Here is a 15,774-nt window from a genome sequence, read left to right on the forward strand (position 1 = left end):
AACATTCAATTGGCTCTCTCAAGCTAGCAGATCGGTTAGGAAGTACTTAAATATCTCCAGCTGATCGAAGATCACAATAAAGTCCTCTGGATATTTTTCAAGGTTTCAGGTTGATCAAGTATTATTGTTAAGACATTCTCCCAACACTATACGTTGATCAGAAAGTATTCAAAAGATCTCCAGCTAACCGAATATTGCAGTGAAGTCCTGTGGATTGATTGATTGATTCAATTGGATCAAGTTTCATACTGAAATATCCGATTTTGGTTACATTATTCATATTCAACAACAGGAAGAAGCTTAAAATATAAAGTCAAATCTTCATTTATTTACCAAAAATCTTCATATACCAGCTTAAAATTAAAAAAAAATCGATCGGAAGCCTCCTTCAGCTTCCGCATGTCTTGAAACAACTTCACAAATCATAAGATGTCTTCAAAATGTCTGCATGAAAAAAATACGTTCACAGAATTTTAAATGTCTTCAAAATGAAGATATCTCTTTAAATCTGGTGTCCCTAGTACTGAAGGAATCTCCATTTTTAATCTTTCTTCGATGGAGATGAAACATGCAAATATTAAAACAATTTACTATCTTTGTTGACTTCCCGGGATTCCGGGATATCAAATAAATATTTCTCGAATCCCGGGATGGAGGAAACCACCAGGTTCATTAGTCATGTCTTATGGAACCCTTAAGATTGTGTTACACTGAGGTAGGTATGATTGAGTTGATGGTTAAATTAAAGTTGGAATAAATATAGGTTTCTTTTAAACAACAATCTGTCCATGTGAAATTAACTATTAGGATTATTATAGGTTAAAGGTGTATAAGAACCTCGTAGCACCGACGAACCGACATCCCTAATAAATATAACCATAAAAGAGAGCTTAACGACGTGTTCGGGGTATCATCCAAACCATTTGTGGGATGGTTTACCAATTCGGGATACAGTTCGTTTATGGTTTTTGTTTATTAGGGATGACACTGGAGCATTTTGTTTGTCCGCAATTCGATTTGTCAAATGAGCGATGAACGGACGCATCAGTCAAACGAGGTGAAACGCAAACCAAGTCATTATAAATTTAACGTGAGCTCGTGTCCTTGCTCATGATATGTCGCGATCAGATGAGAAGATGCCGGTAGTGTTTAAAGTATTTTAAATATGGCGTCTTGGGCAAGATTTTGAGAGTAGCTTCTATGAGTTATCACGTCGGTTCGTCGATGCTCATCTGCTAATCTCAACACTTTATCATTTTTCAATGGGTCACTATTGAAAATTACACAAATGTCCAACAATTGCAATGGTGATAAAAAAAATATTGCCTGCAAAAAAAGTGGTTTCCCTAACACAGTCGCCGAATATTGATACCAAGCCACGGGGCAGCAATCAATGTCAATGTGATAATAATAGGGGTTAGGATGACTACAACAGACTATTCTTTCTAGCGATACAAGCGTGAAAGAGTAAGTTTTGTTCTTTGGTATCACCGTCAGTTTTACCGTTGTCAGTATGCCCAAAAGAGTCAGAGTGTCCAAAAATGTCAAAATCATGTGAGCTATAGTGCATCTATATGTGGTTGGGATCCCCCTGTACCGAACACGTAATCCTTCGTCAAACCTACGGTCGTGTCTTGTATACAACTTCTTTCTTTTTTTTTAAAGTATCAGAATCTAGAAAATCTTTCATTAACCGAGATCTAAAAAAAAAAGTCCTAGGTACATGAAAGTTGGTTAAGTTTATTCAAATCGCAATCATTTTTTACGTCAAATATTGATACATAAACATGACATATGTGGAACTCGATCATCAAAAATCGACCCCATTTCAGTGATTTCAAGTGGTATAGAAGGACATCGATCTGTCAAATTGATTTTACCAGCTGTAAAATGAGAAAGGGGATCAAGGTATAGTCGCTATATTCATAGTCTGCGGATAGAATCTCGGGAACCAATTGAGCTGTCAAATAGCGGAACCAATTGAGCAAATCACGACTAACAACAGAAAAGAGCACATCAGCTATTGCGAACAAAACGTCGGAAACCATTTTCTCGTGACTCAAAGCTCGCCTACGCAAACTAATATCATCTTTGGGTTGTGGAAAGTTTCCCTTATCCGGTGATGCCGGTAGTTTGCGTTCGATTGGCGTGGAAAGAATAATTTACGTTTGTTTATAAATGTTGATAGTACCTTTTCCATTGTTGGTCTAAAATATATTGAATTGGTTCCACTTTTTGATAGATCGAAATTCTATCCGCCAGACTATGAATATAGCGACTATAGATCAAGGGGCTTGTTAATTCTTTTAAATAATTCTACCGTGCTTTATAATTCTATGTGTTCCTAGCACTCCTGAACTCGTCTTACTATATCCTTAACCAATTATGTGATTTATTTATAATTATATAACTAACATTAACAAATTCATCACCTTGATTCACATAGCAAAACTGTGGTAAACTTATAAGAAACATGTATGTAACATTTCCTTCTTTGGACATTTTTTTTTGGAACCAATTGCATCAAACTTAGATTTCATTAGGTTTCGTAGGAGGAAAAACACGACCACGTAAATTAGGAATTAAGCATTTTGAAGTCCAGAGAGAAGCAGCAACATTTGGAACAAGAGTCAGAAGTCCCATTTGCAAAATATGCAGTGTTTTGAGATGACTTTGCATCGTTTCTTTCGCATGAATTTTGCAAGCAGGACGATAAATGAAATCGAGCGCTTATCAATACCTGCAATATCCCATATTTCAACACTCCCTATGTTTCTCAATTGCCGTCAATTGAAAAATCCTTCAAAAAACGTGGTAAGGTTGATCCTTATTGAGGCAAAGGAGGAGCTACACACAATCATTCTACCACTATGGCTAAGGTCCCAGGGTGAGACTCCCAGCTAGCTGTATCAAAGTTAAGCACTATTTACTAACGAAAATAATCGGTTATATGCATCAACTGGATATTTCGTGGTGTAATCATAAGTTGACTCTCTAAAAGCACAGTTAACAATATTTCAACATACCACAGACAAAATGATAGTTTTACATCTATTCAACGTAATCATCAAATCTTCGAATTGTTTGCATTAAATTACATTCAATTGGGTTCTTTAATTTTGAAAAATGTATCGGTATTTATACATCATCTGAAAAAGCTTCGTTTTCTAAGCATAGCGATATTTTTTTCGAACCCACACACTTCATCTTGATTTTTAAATCAAGATTGAAAACAAAATAATAACTTCACTGTTGACACTAAACTAACAAACTGACAGCTCGCTCCCATATAAAGTGACACCGAGGGGCGCTAATTTGCGCTAACGTGATTTTTGCAAATGTAATCGTACTTATTTAAAATAGTTCCAGCACGTTCCAGTGTGCCAAAATTGATGAAATTTAAGATTTGGGTTCCACTTTTAATGCAGATTACGAATATGCATTTACCTCAATACCCTTAAAGAACCCAATTAACATAATTTCCGTGAATCTGGGTTTAGACTAGACAAGTCAAATGATCAACTCAGTTGAATTCAATTGGCTTCAAAAGTTGAGCCTGGTTCAACTTTTTTTCAATTCAAGTGAGTTGATCAAGTCAGTTGAATGGGATGGTTCACACGTTCAATTCGAGTTCAAGTCAGTTGAATTCAACTGACCTGATCAATTGACTTGCCCTGTCTAAACCCAGCTTAATGAATCCAATGCAAACCAAACATATCAAATAGAATATTGCATCTGTAAATAAGCAATAGTACTGAATAACAACGCTCTTGATTGGCTTCTGACCGACTTGAAAATACTAGTTAAAAAATCATTTGAAAAGCCCCCTGTCGAGCTAGTCGAAAAAAGAATGTCCACACGTCAAACTCCGTCAAGCATTTAAACAGCGGAGGAACAAAAGAGACGACACATTATCTGGGCCTCATCTGTTTACATCTCATTACGCATTACCGTGACTATTGACAATTCGCCTCTTAGGTCACTCTGTAACTCTTCACTCTTATGGTAAAATCCCATTGGCAAACATCAGTCTGTGCGTGAAACTTGGTGAACATTTCCTTACCCTTTCACTCCTATGAAAATCCCATATTTTTTTATTTTTTTTATTTATCTGACAGTAGTTGTCTTAATGAATAAAACTTAGATAATGCACACAAAAAGCAACAGATAAACAGATAACAAAAATAATCACAATCTGCTCAATCGGTTTCGAAATTGGTTCGATGTTTCTCCACAGCTCTTTCACAGCGGAGAATGCCCGAATCACCGCAAACATTGGCTCATGGTATCCATATGCAGTCCGATCGAATCTTGGTTGTAGTAAGGATGATTCCCGCAACATCCTTTGAGGAACACGGAAGTTTAATTGTGAAAGCAGTTGAGGGCAGTCCGCATCGCCATTTAAAATTTGCGCTACAAATAAGGCTTGTTGCATTTTTTTTCTGTGTTCCAATGTGTCCAGGTCCAATAGCATGCATCGGTCTGCATAAGGTGGTAAATTCATTGGATTGGGCCACGGCAGGCTGCGCAAAACAAGACTCAAAAATCTTTTCTGAACACGTTCTATTCGGAGATTCCATACTAGCTCATATGGAGACCAGACCACAGATGCATTCTCAAGTATGGGCCGAACTAAAGAGCAATATAGTGTCTTCAAGCAGTGACGGTCTTTGAAATCTCGTGCAATCTTCGAAATAAATCCCAGTTGACGATTCGCCTTAGAGATGATCGAGGAATAGTGAAGAGTGAAGGTCAATTTTGGATCCAAAAGAACACCAAGATCAGTCATACGTCCTACTCTGCGAAGCGTTACATTGTCAATGCAGTAGTCGTAAAAGATTGAACTCTTAGAGCGGTGAAACGTCATCACTGCACACTTTAGAACACTGATGATGAGCTTATTGCGACGGCACCAATGCACAAACAAATCTAGCAGAGCTTGGAGACGATCAATCGAGGAAACATCGTTGAAGAATAACGTAAACAAAAGTGGACCCAGGTTACTTCCCTAAGGTACTCCAGAGGTGCTGGTAAACGTACACTGCAAAAAAAGTTGTTGAATATTACATCGAAACTGCTGCAACCAGGTCAATCCATCGGTTGTGTAATATCACATTGTACGATGTATATCGATTTTGCGAACAAAATTACATCCATTGATGTAGTATTGTATCTGCTTTTTGCTATTACATCATTATTTCATACATCAGCTTGAATTACGTTGATCGATATTACATTTTTTTTTGCTGTGTAGAAGACACACAAGATCCTAGTCGTACTCGAAGAGTTCGTCCAGTCAAGTAGGAATGTAATCACGACCTAAGTTGCTCAGACGCTCCTAGTCGAATGCGGCTTTCAGATCAGTATATATGACGTCGACTTGTGCCTTATCCACGTACTGTACTGGTGAAATCCAAAAGGTTAGTAGCTACCGATCTACCGGGAATAAATCCATGCTGGTCAGTTGAAATGTAGTTCTTCGAGCGATTCAGGACAAATTCGCTCAAGATGATCCCAAACAGTTTGGACGCTGCCGAAAGACTGATGATTCCTCGATAGTTCTTAATATCCCATCGAGTAGCACGTTGGACGGTATACTGGAATCTTTCCTTTTGCTGTTGACAAAGCTCCAAAATTTCGGGGTTACGCCGCAAATTTCACTGGACTCTGAGGACGTGTGATTTGTACAAGGCACTGTTAAGTTTAATGTAAGCGATACTGGCACGCTTGAAGTAACGCTTCGTGTCAGCTGTTCTGTGACGACGTACTTTTCTCTGGACTGCGTTACGCTCACGCTTCAGCACTCTAAGCTGAGGAGTAGTCCGAGCTGGTCGTCTTTTGAGAGGAACATTTGATTCCAACCAATGTTGAATCTTTGCGTGAATAAACGGCGGCTTGCCGGAGGAACGCAGAGATAAGGCAGTCCGCTAGAGTTTATGCACAGATTGTCAGATGCTTATGGGATTTTACTGGGAGTAAAGAGTTGCAGAGTCGCCGTCAACGTCAATGCTTACTTTTGTAAGGGCCAATGCTGCAAACGTAAACAATTACTTTTTGCGTGAGTTTCTCGGAAATGAAAACTCACTCACAAAAACCAATACCATGATTGTGTAGAGAAAGAGTCGACCTATTCGATAAAATTAGTGACTTACATGGATTGACTTTGACCTAAGAGACATTTACGAAAGATCGATATCATGAAAATTTTATTTTGACTTATCGATGTCCAACTATGCAAAACAAAAAAGAGGTCAGCTTTGAGTCATCTGTTTGCATGAAGTTCCACATGTGTTATATGGTTTTTGGGATCGTCTTTAAGTTGCAGAATCAACCGTTTCCAAAGCTGCTCATTCTAGTTTTTTTTTCTCAAAGACGCCAACCCCCGCCGTGGTAGTCAAGTAGTTTTTTTTTTTCCAGTACCTGTGGCAAAAATCGTAGATTCATGAAATTCTCAGCAATTTCGCACTTATCTGCAAAACGGGAACTATCAGCGGATCTACAAAAATTATTCACTATTGCCAGTACATAAATAATGATAGTATAAATGCCGTAGTTTTCGTATAGTCGATCAAAAACGAGCAATTTCCATACATTCTCAGATTTAAGGTGGGGTGCCTCCTACATGTGACTACCTGCAGAAGCGGCTTCCAACAGTTAATTATGGAGTTCCAGTTTCTCGCTCGAATGGTTTTTCGCAGTTTTGAGATGCAAAAATTCCTAAAAATGCTAGAACAAAAGAGGTTTCATACAGCCTAAATTGATCGTACTCGTTAAAAAAAATGTTTTAAATTATTAGTATTTGAATTGTTTTTCAATTGTTCCTCTGTTTAATTTTCAAGAATAAAAGTGGCAGAGAAAAATGACCATTCGGAGAAGTTTCAACACATTTTGAATATTTAATGTTGGAACCAAACCGAACCGAAAAGTGAAGGATCACCTGTGCTACCATAGGAAAGAGATGGTTGAGATTGTTGTGCTCAGTGGTGAGAGAAATAAGTCTCATAACTGAGCGTTATCAATCGATTAAGATAAAGATGATACATTTTATAACGAAACATGGAAACCTGAAACGTATTTTGTATTGATTTTAAAAACATCACAATGCTAAACTCCCTAAGTGTATGTTTTGTTTGTAAGAACCATGACTACATAAACGAATCGCTTTGCGGCTAAAATTGTAAAACATACCGCTGATAATGCTGATCTAAGATACCAAACATTGTTAATCGACTGTGCTGAACCCAAAGCACTTGGGCAGCCGATACCTATGCAAGCAAAGAACCACACGCACACCAACCGATTAGATTGGCTCGTCTATGGCAAACGTTTTAACATAGTTACCCCCACCCGTGCTCCTTTTTCTGAGCAGATGATCTGCCGTCGTTTCCGCCTGAATCTGTCTGATTCGGGCTTCGAATTCCCGGGCACTGTCCAAATCAGTGTCGGTGCTACTGAGACTAAAGCTACCGTTTTTAAAACGGCTGCAAAATGGCTGATCAATGGGATAGGTTCCATTGTAGACAATGTCCTTCAGATCGGGAACCCCCGAGTTTTTATTCAGACAAGCATAGAGAAAAGCCTTCGACGGCGGTAGATTGGTTAGTACGTCCTTTTGATGAGCTTCCGCTCGGGCAGCCTCCGAGGGCTTGACTTTTTTACGTTTCTTTCTCGTTTTTCGGACACTTCTAAAAATGGGAATTTGATTCAACAGTCTCGCCTGCGTACTGGTGGCGGTACTGGAAGCTGTAGTATTGTTATTAGTGGTAGCAGCAGCTGTAGCGGCTGTGCAAAATCTGTTATTGACACTGAATTTATTCTTGAGCAGTGGAGCAGACAGAGCGATATTATTAAGGTGGAATTGCACTTGCTTAAAGCACGTTTTCTGACTAAGGGAATGCTTGCGACTAGCGATTGTGGCTGCAGTGACGGAGGCGGCAGCAGCAGTGGCGGCGTTGGCAGATTTTGCGCGACATTCGTTAGCGGGACGGTATGTTTCCGATAGCGGAGAGCTGCTATCGCTGCTACTTACGTAGTTAAGACCAGCACCGCCCGTAGCCAAGCTGTCATAGTCTCCTCCGTGTGGGTGAGACGACGACGACGACAGAGGCGCAGCTGGGTGCGAATCGTCGTGATGTCCGGGCGGTACTGGTGATGAGGAGTAGGGTGTCTCGCGAGATTTCTCCTCGTACTCGGGTATGGTATCGACGGCGGTGGTTGTACCCGAACGAGCAGGGGATGCACCCTGCTGCTGTCTAGTGGACGCGGACGCGACTCGTTTCGAACCCGGCTGCATTCCAAGTATTGGAAAAGGGGAATATTATGTAAAGGGCAAGCTCGCTTATTGGAATCACTACTGTATCGTTTCTACTACTTAGGCAAGCTAAAAAAGGGGAACTCAAAAGTGCCAAACGCAGGGGTCAAAACGAAAAGGGATAACATTTATTCTAAGCTCACCTCGGCATTAGCTCCCCAATAGTCGTACGGACTAGGCTGTTGACTGTCCTGACCAGGTACTTGCGCCGGCATAAACATGCCTGGTTGCGCGGAAGCGCCATCGTACCCATAGGGATAAGAAGACTGAAGTTGTTGGTGCTGATCGTAGCCCTCCTGTGACACTTGTTGTTGTAGTTGTTGCTGCTGTTGCTGTTGCTGTTGCAAGTGGGATTCATCCTGCAGGGAAGATTGGTTGATCGAATCGTAGCCCTGGTCATAGCTTGGAGCTGCCATCTGGTGATCGTATTGATGGTGTGTTGGCGTTTGCTGTTGCTGCTGTTGTTTGTTCGGATCGTAAGCATCCGTGTACTGCAGGTTCAAACGACCAAGCTGTTGATTGATTTCAGTGAATTCTTTATTGATTTCTGAAGAATCCATGCTTACAGATGATTCCTGATTGGCAGGCTGTGACTGCTGTTGCGTCATTTGCTCACCGCCATATCCGGAGCAGCTATTGTAGTTAGTGTAATCTGGTGCCCCTTCGTAGGATGTTTCGGTGGCGTGGTTGGAAGCACTTGCAGCCTACAAGAAAATGGCTTGTCAATAACGACTTTATTTGGATGGAACACCTTGCATCAACTTACACTGTAGTTGCTTAGTATTGCACTTAATCGTTGTAACCAAGCTGGGTCCTCGATGTTTGCATAAATGTTGCCTTGACCGTTATTATCTACGGATTCGTCCAAGGCCTTCTCCAGTACTGGATCGTAATATTTAAGACGATCGCCAAGTGTGTAAACCTGTAAAAATATACAAGACAAATTAATTCAAGGTTTCAATAGCTTCAACCGATCGTATCTTACCTTTTTGATGAATTCTGATTCAAATCGATAAGGATCCTGCTGGATCTGCTCGGCGATTTGCTCCATGTAAAGAAGACACTTGAATTGCATGCCATAGTCCAACATTCGACTAGCTAGCAAATATTTATAGTACTGTAACGAAACGGGAAATCATTTTGTTTATTCTTGTTCCCAATGGTTCCTAACTTGGCCACCAACCTGCAACTCCGTAATTGAGTAACGTTCTTCGTTCAAAGAACGGGCATACTCGTAGATTTCGGTCATCATAATCGATTCATTTGTCGAGAACTCTTTGAAGTTACGTTGTAAGTGGGTAGAACCGAGCAAGATTAATCGCACTACCGTATTGGCATTGATGGTCGATCCGCAGTCCTGCTTTACGTCGGAAAATTTGCCGAAGCTCACATCCGACAGTAGATAGCAAAAATGAGCCGCGTATAGATCACCGCGATTATACAACGAATCGCCCAGTGTGGTTATGGACTTTTTGATAAGTTCCGGCTTGGCGGAGCTATTGGACATAAGCATGGCTAAATGTGGTCGCCAATCGCCCCACTTTTCATCAAGCACGCAAGTCACTGCTGATGGGGTTCGTCCACTGAGCAATTGATACAGCGTTTGCAGAGGATCGTTCAAAGTTAACTTGTTGGCAAACTTCATCATTACGTTAGCATGCTGCCGTGAGTCATACTTTGAAGCTAGGAACAATGCATGTCCCCAGAGGTTATTTTCCGTAGCCCACTCCAACGCATCGCTGATATTACCGTAGATAAGATAGTTCCTGAACTTGTCGGTAATTTCTAGCTCGCTTAGCTGTGTTTTCTTCTCTTCTAACAATGGTTGTTCATATTCATTCTCGGCAGCGTCCCGCTGTTCCTCGGTGTCTGCATCCATATGCCCATCACCGTCCAGTTCCCGGGGCTTGCGATCAACATTCGAAAGCGAAGAATTTCTACCGCTTACGTTTGCAGATCGAACGCTAGCTTGATGGGAATCGAATGGAAATTCCACTTTATTTTCCATCAACAGCTCGGAAATATCAGTTCCAACAAAGGTCTGCAAATAATTTACGTCGATTACTGACCAGAATCAAAATCATATGTATTGGCATTACTTACTCCATTCTGTCTTAACAGAAGAATGATGTAGTTCCACAGAAGGGTATAGGAACCACGATTTACATTTGGACCTAGCGAGTGCAAACTGTTGATCGAGTTGCCACGTGACTTCACGACGGCCTGCCCAATGCCACCGACCGGACCACTTCGCAACTGTTCCTCGCAGAACTCAATTACAGATTTTTTGTGAGTTTTATCCTTGACCAGCGGTCCCGGGTATGATTGGAACAGCTTGCGTGTTGGTTCGTGGGTACCTAAAATGATAATTTAATAATAACACACAAGTGCCGAAGAGTAAGTGCACAGCAACAACCCACCCAAGCTCCAAATTTTCACCAAATCGGTTGTTCCATTGATGGTCAGGCGGTTCTTGGCAGTCACCAACAACCCACAAGACACACTCACAATCGGATGAATCTCCGGGAACTTGCGCGGAGTCAGTCGCTCCGGTTCCATCATGGCTATGGCGCTCGGTTCCTGCCGCAGCGAGCCATCGGTATTGTCCAACCTAGGATTGGAAAGAGTATCGATCATTAGAAGCTGTCGTCAGCTACGCCATATCCCATTAGAATCATTACTGATATTAGTTATTAGGAAACCGACTGCAAAGCCTTCTCAAGTAATCCGGAATAAGTGTGGTTAGTATCTCAGCAACTACTATCTACGAAAATTACAGCCATGCAAAAGTGGATTTTTCTGTTAGAAGGGTGCAGCAAATAATAAGTAAAAATTCGATCAAGAGCAAATCAAGAGAGCAAGCGTAATAATTGGTGTACGTGGTTTGAAGATAGAATAAAGCAGGGTGAAAATGAAGATACGGAATGATTAACTGAAATAAAATAAAGACTGTAAAAGCACCTTGGCTGGTAATATCCACTATCAGTGTGGTACGACCTGTCCATAACCAGAGGAGTGGCCCGTTGCTGCTGAAGTTGCTGTTGTTGTTGTTGCTGCTGCTGCTGTTGGAATGAGGCCATCGCTTGCTGATGGTGGTACATTGGCAGTGACGTCGGTTGACCGGAAACTTCACTGAGGAAGCTCTGGTCGAGCATGGCGGATGGTTGCGATTGATTATTGAAATGACGATGATAGTCTTCCGGATTATACATGCCGGGCTGATGGAGGAACGGTGTCGTGCGATTAAACCTAAACAGAGAAGAACAGGGCCGTGTTGAGAGGCAGGGAAGATTTTCGTTTTCTGTTAGGGGGCTGGGGCGGCGGACAAAGACGCTTCGCATTCGGGTTACACTGTTTACATGGTTGAGAATCTTAACTTGAGGTCACCGATTGGCGAGGGTGCAATAATCGTAGACACATGTTGCACAATGAACGTTATGTACAGCTGAAAATATGTCCACATATGTAAAGTTGATTCAAGCTGTGATGGCCATTTTAAGGATTCGGGAGATTCAGAAGTCAGTTGTTCTTTACTCCATAATGTAGGTACACTCAGAAAAGCGAATGTATGTGATCTATGAGTTTTTTATGGAACATAAGAAAGCTCTTCGTAAGCTGTTGTGATAAAACCACAATCTTATGAAAATGTTGATTGTTGTAATAAAATGAAGTTGTAATACTGGCTGATGACTCCGATTGACGCATTATGGTAAGGTACACCGGTGCAAGTTGAAACGGACGGTTGATTATTGGCGTAAACTACTAGATTGAAAATAATCAAAGCGATTATTCAGTGCGACTAAGAAATACACCTTCCGTTCCAACTAGCCTCGGTGTATTTAATAAGTTGGTGTAGAGAGAGAGACGACATCTCACCCATTTGACAGGCTATCTGCTCGATTGGAATTTCGTTTTCCATGCCGTTGAAAGATAATCGATTGTTGAAATTTTACCGTGTCGTCACTCTCTCTACAGGCTTTCTAGTAAATACCATGGGACTTGTCTTATGAACATCATACGTGTATTTTTCGCAGTGCATAGCACTGTTTCCAACCGTAAGACTAAACATGACAAACAAACCGGCCTACATAATCAAATTAACACTATTATTCAGTATTTACATATACATACATAAATTCCACGACATGAAGAAGCGTAAAAAGCCAGGAAGAAGAAACAGTTAGTCGCATAGTTGGTGTAGACCCAATTAGTAACCGCATATCAGTCATTTTTTGCGTAGTACCAAAATTGGGGATTTTGAATCGAAATTGATGCTGACTGACATGATTGCAAACAATAGAATAACACCACGGTTAGGTTTCGCAACAGATGTCGTTAGTAATAAAACTTACGGCACAGACAAACAGACATGACATAACACTCGCTAGTTGTTCATCGAGCAAGCATTTAACGGACAATTTAAAAGTATCGGAATTGGTAGTACCGACACCTGTGGCGCGCACAGTCAATTCTCTTGCGTTTGACGTTTACACACTATCTCCATCTGTTCAGCATAGTGCCCACCACAGTGTACTCAACATATGGCGGTAATGTTTTAGTGACGATGTTTTACAGTGAGAAATATTTAATGTGTTATGTCTGTTTGTCTGTGGTTACGGTGTTGATTTTCAAATATGTTTTCTGTTTTCAATTCTAAAATCGATATTTTTGGAAAAAAAATAAATCAAATCTCCATAGGGTATATGTCCCTAACCTCTGTCTAATATGCATGCTTCATTTACATTTTATGCCGTATCTTATAGAATAATTGAGCTGCAGTCGATATTTCAGTGGCAACTTGTAAGCTTAGATATTCTTATTACATATTTGGGTATTGATTAGGCACGACTGAAAATTGTTTAATATTACCATTATAACATGATGACTTAACAGGTAGCTGGATGTAATGAAGGTCTACTGTACTTAAATTGGGTCTATAAATTGATGCAACTTCGTCCTATCGACGATGATCCTCGATCTACACAGGATCGGCATGTGAAATCGCGCTTCTTTTTCACTCCTTATCATTCATAAGTAACCACATTGTTGACGTCACTTTCACTGTTGACGTCACCACACATATAACGAACTATCAAATCAAGTAATAGCAAGCCGAACAATGCATTAGGTCCAAAGAAACATTGATAGATTCTCTCCGTCGACTTTATCTTTGTATCTCCACGGCCATGTAAAGACATTCCCAGGTATTTTCAGCACACCGATCGATAAAAGAAGCTATTATCTAGCATCTAATACGGTAAACACGGCAAGAAACGGATTTGTAGCCAAGTTATTAATGAAAGAGAAACTCGACGAGAAGAATCGATCAATATTACTTAGGACCTAATCAGTGTTGGTAAAATCAGAAATCAATTGATATTTTTTCCACTATCATGCACTCGCAATATCACGCATGATATTGGAACAAAATATCATGCTTGATATTGATTTTACAAGCTCCTTTTATATTGCGAGACTATTCACAACGTGCAAAAATCAAGCTGAGAGTTGACTTGACACAAAAATTATTCCGTTGCACATCGTTTTCTTAGAAAGAGAAAGTATAGTATGCTATCTCTTTTTACTCTTCACCGATGGCAGACACGAAGTGACTGCTGCCAGCCGTTATGGAAGTTTCGGTTGCATTCGGGTGTAAAGCAAAAATCATGAAACTCAATCTCACCACAGTTTGTTGAGATTTGCAGCTGCTGAGTTTTGTTAGCTTGATATTCCAAGCTGCGATATCACAGCTTGCAAAATCAACCACAGTTGTTTGCTTGTCGATTTTTGTCTACGAAAATCAAGCGTGATCTTGGGCGTTGATGATATTTGATTTTTTGATATTTTCTAAACACTGGACCTAATACATTGTTTGGCTTGATAGTTTTTCGAAAGGCCTACACTCAAAATAATCCTCACATCAATACTTCGTGAAAACACACATAGATTTTTTCCATCGCATTCTTCATGTAAGACTTACGTGATTCTCATATGGAGGCACACAATTCAGTGAGCTTCAACTTCACTGGATTAGCACGTAGAAGTTTCGTGATTTTTCCGATAAAATGCATGGAGATTCCAATTGATTATTTAATTCCGATTCGATTTAAATAAAATTCGACAGCGACAAAGATCGGGAACAGGAACACTAACAAAAATGCAACGGCTTATAACTTCCACTTGATTTAAAGTCTATACATGATGGTCATTGTCATCATACTAAAAACAGGAACAAACTAAATTAACCTCCATGTAAAATTTTAATTAATTACACTTACAACTCGAAATTGTCTCAGTAAAGACCAAATCAATCTGGATTTCAATGGCATGTAAATATGCACAATGAACTAGCGCCATATTGTAAAGCAATATGAGTGAATCACTCATTAATTTTTTCAGATGTGAAAATCACTTAGGGTTTACGTGAAACGAACATAGAATCTGTGTATGTGTAATTCACGTAAACTTCACTAAAAAATCTGACGATTTTGAAAGGAGTTTCGGTTCACATGTAAGTGGTATCATGTAGAGTTTAATTGGGCCTCGTAAAATTGACAGCTAAGGAAAAAGAGATACCCTACGTGATTTTTCACGTAACAACAACGTGTCGATTATTTTGAGTGTACACGGTAAATGAGTAAGACTCATATTTGAATCCCGATCACTCAAATTTGCAAAAACGTCATAGAGTGAGTAAATGTTTACTCAAATATGATTAAATGTCACTCGTATATGAGTAAATGTCACTCAAATATGTGTGAAATTTAATCATATTTGATCTACGAGTGACCTACGCTTTTGCGTATTTGAGTAAACGGTACTCACATATGAGTCGCTTTCATTTGCCGTGAAGTTTGTTTTGACGGCAGGATTTACTGCACGCTTTTTCTATAGAACTCAAATTTGACTAGGATCTACCCATATCCGTCAAAAGTAGGGCTATCCTAAATTGAGCAAACAAAGTTGGAACTGACAAGTTGACAAAAATGAACAACATCGTTCGGATTCATGTCGATTTTTTCCATTCGTCATCTCGATCCTACTCAAATTTGGGTTGTTTAGAAATAACGTGTGTACCGTGTGTACCCTCCTTCACTCAAAGATTATCATTTTTCCTACGATATTTTTTCAGTGGAGTGAAAGGATAAGAAACGATCCGGTATGTTTCACGAAATTAGCCATTTACTTATGGGGTTTTCCTATAGGAGTGAACAGTTGCAGAGTCGTCGTCAACGCGAATGGTTTCAAAGTTCGTAGGCCATAATTAGGAACAAGCATCAAAATTACGTCCCAAATGTTCGGTCCATAGTTATAAAGCGCTAAATGCGTTAAATCTTCTAAATGTGCAGTAAGAGTGGAAAGTATGACATTGATTTATTAGGCTAGCATGTTACAAAAAGGTAAGTCCTTTCAATTCATGAAATTATCAGGTTTTTTGATGACCACCGCTGTGTAGATTTTCG

At 40.0% G+C, this 15,774-nt stretch overlaps 1 protein-coding gene across 4 annotated transcripts in view; it reads right to left on the bottom strand.

The window, feature by feature from the left end:
* Sec16 (Secretory 16) overlaps positions 1-15,774 on the bottom strand; it is a 56,205-nt gene that overhangs the window by 16,514 nt on the left and 23,917 nt on the right. Inside the window, exons 5-13 of one of the 4 annotated variants that reach the window (XM_065236670.1) lie at positions 11,273-11,560; positions 10,732-10,922; positions 10,415-10,668; positions 9,495-10,352; positions 9,297-9,428; positions 9,078-9,233; positions 8,878-9,015; positions 8,455-8,823; positions 8,030-8,287 (exon numbers count right to left, since the gene is read on the bottom strand). In XM_065236670.1, coding sequence (XP_065092742.1) covers positions 8,030-8,287; positions 8,455-8,823; positions 8,878-9,015; positions 9,078-9,233; positions 9,297-9,428; positions 9,495-10,352; positions 10,415-10,668; positions 10,732-10,922; positions 11,273-11,560 — 2,644 coding nt within the window. Of the gene's footprint in view, positions 1-8,029; positions 8,288-8,454; positions 9,016-9,077; positions 9,234-9,296; positions 9,429-9,494; positions 10,353-10,414; positions 10,669-10,731; positions 10,923-11,272; positions 11,561-15,774 lie in introns of all 4 variants that reach the window. The other 3 variants (XM_065236664.1, XM_065236682.1, XM_065236675.1) reach the window with 3 other exon arrangements.

This window comes from Ochlerotatus camptorhynchus, unplaced genomic scaffold (assembly GCF_037179485.1).
Source record: "Ochlerotatus camptorhynchus isolate MF236.1 unplaced genomic scaffold, CSIRO-AGI_Acam_v1.1 ptg000041l, whole genome shotgun sequence".
Lineage (NCBI taxonomy): Eukaryota > Metazoa > Arthropoda > Insecta > Diptera > Culicidae > Ochlerotatus > Ochlerotatus camptorhynchus.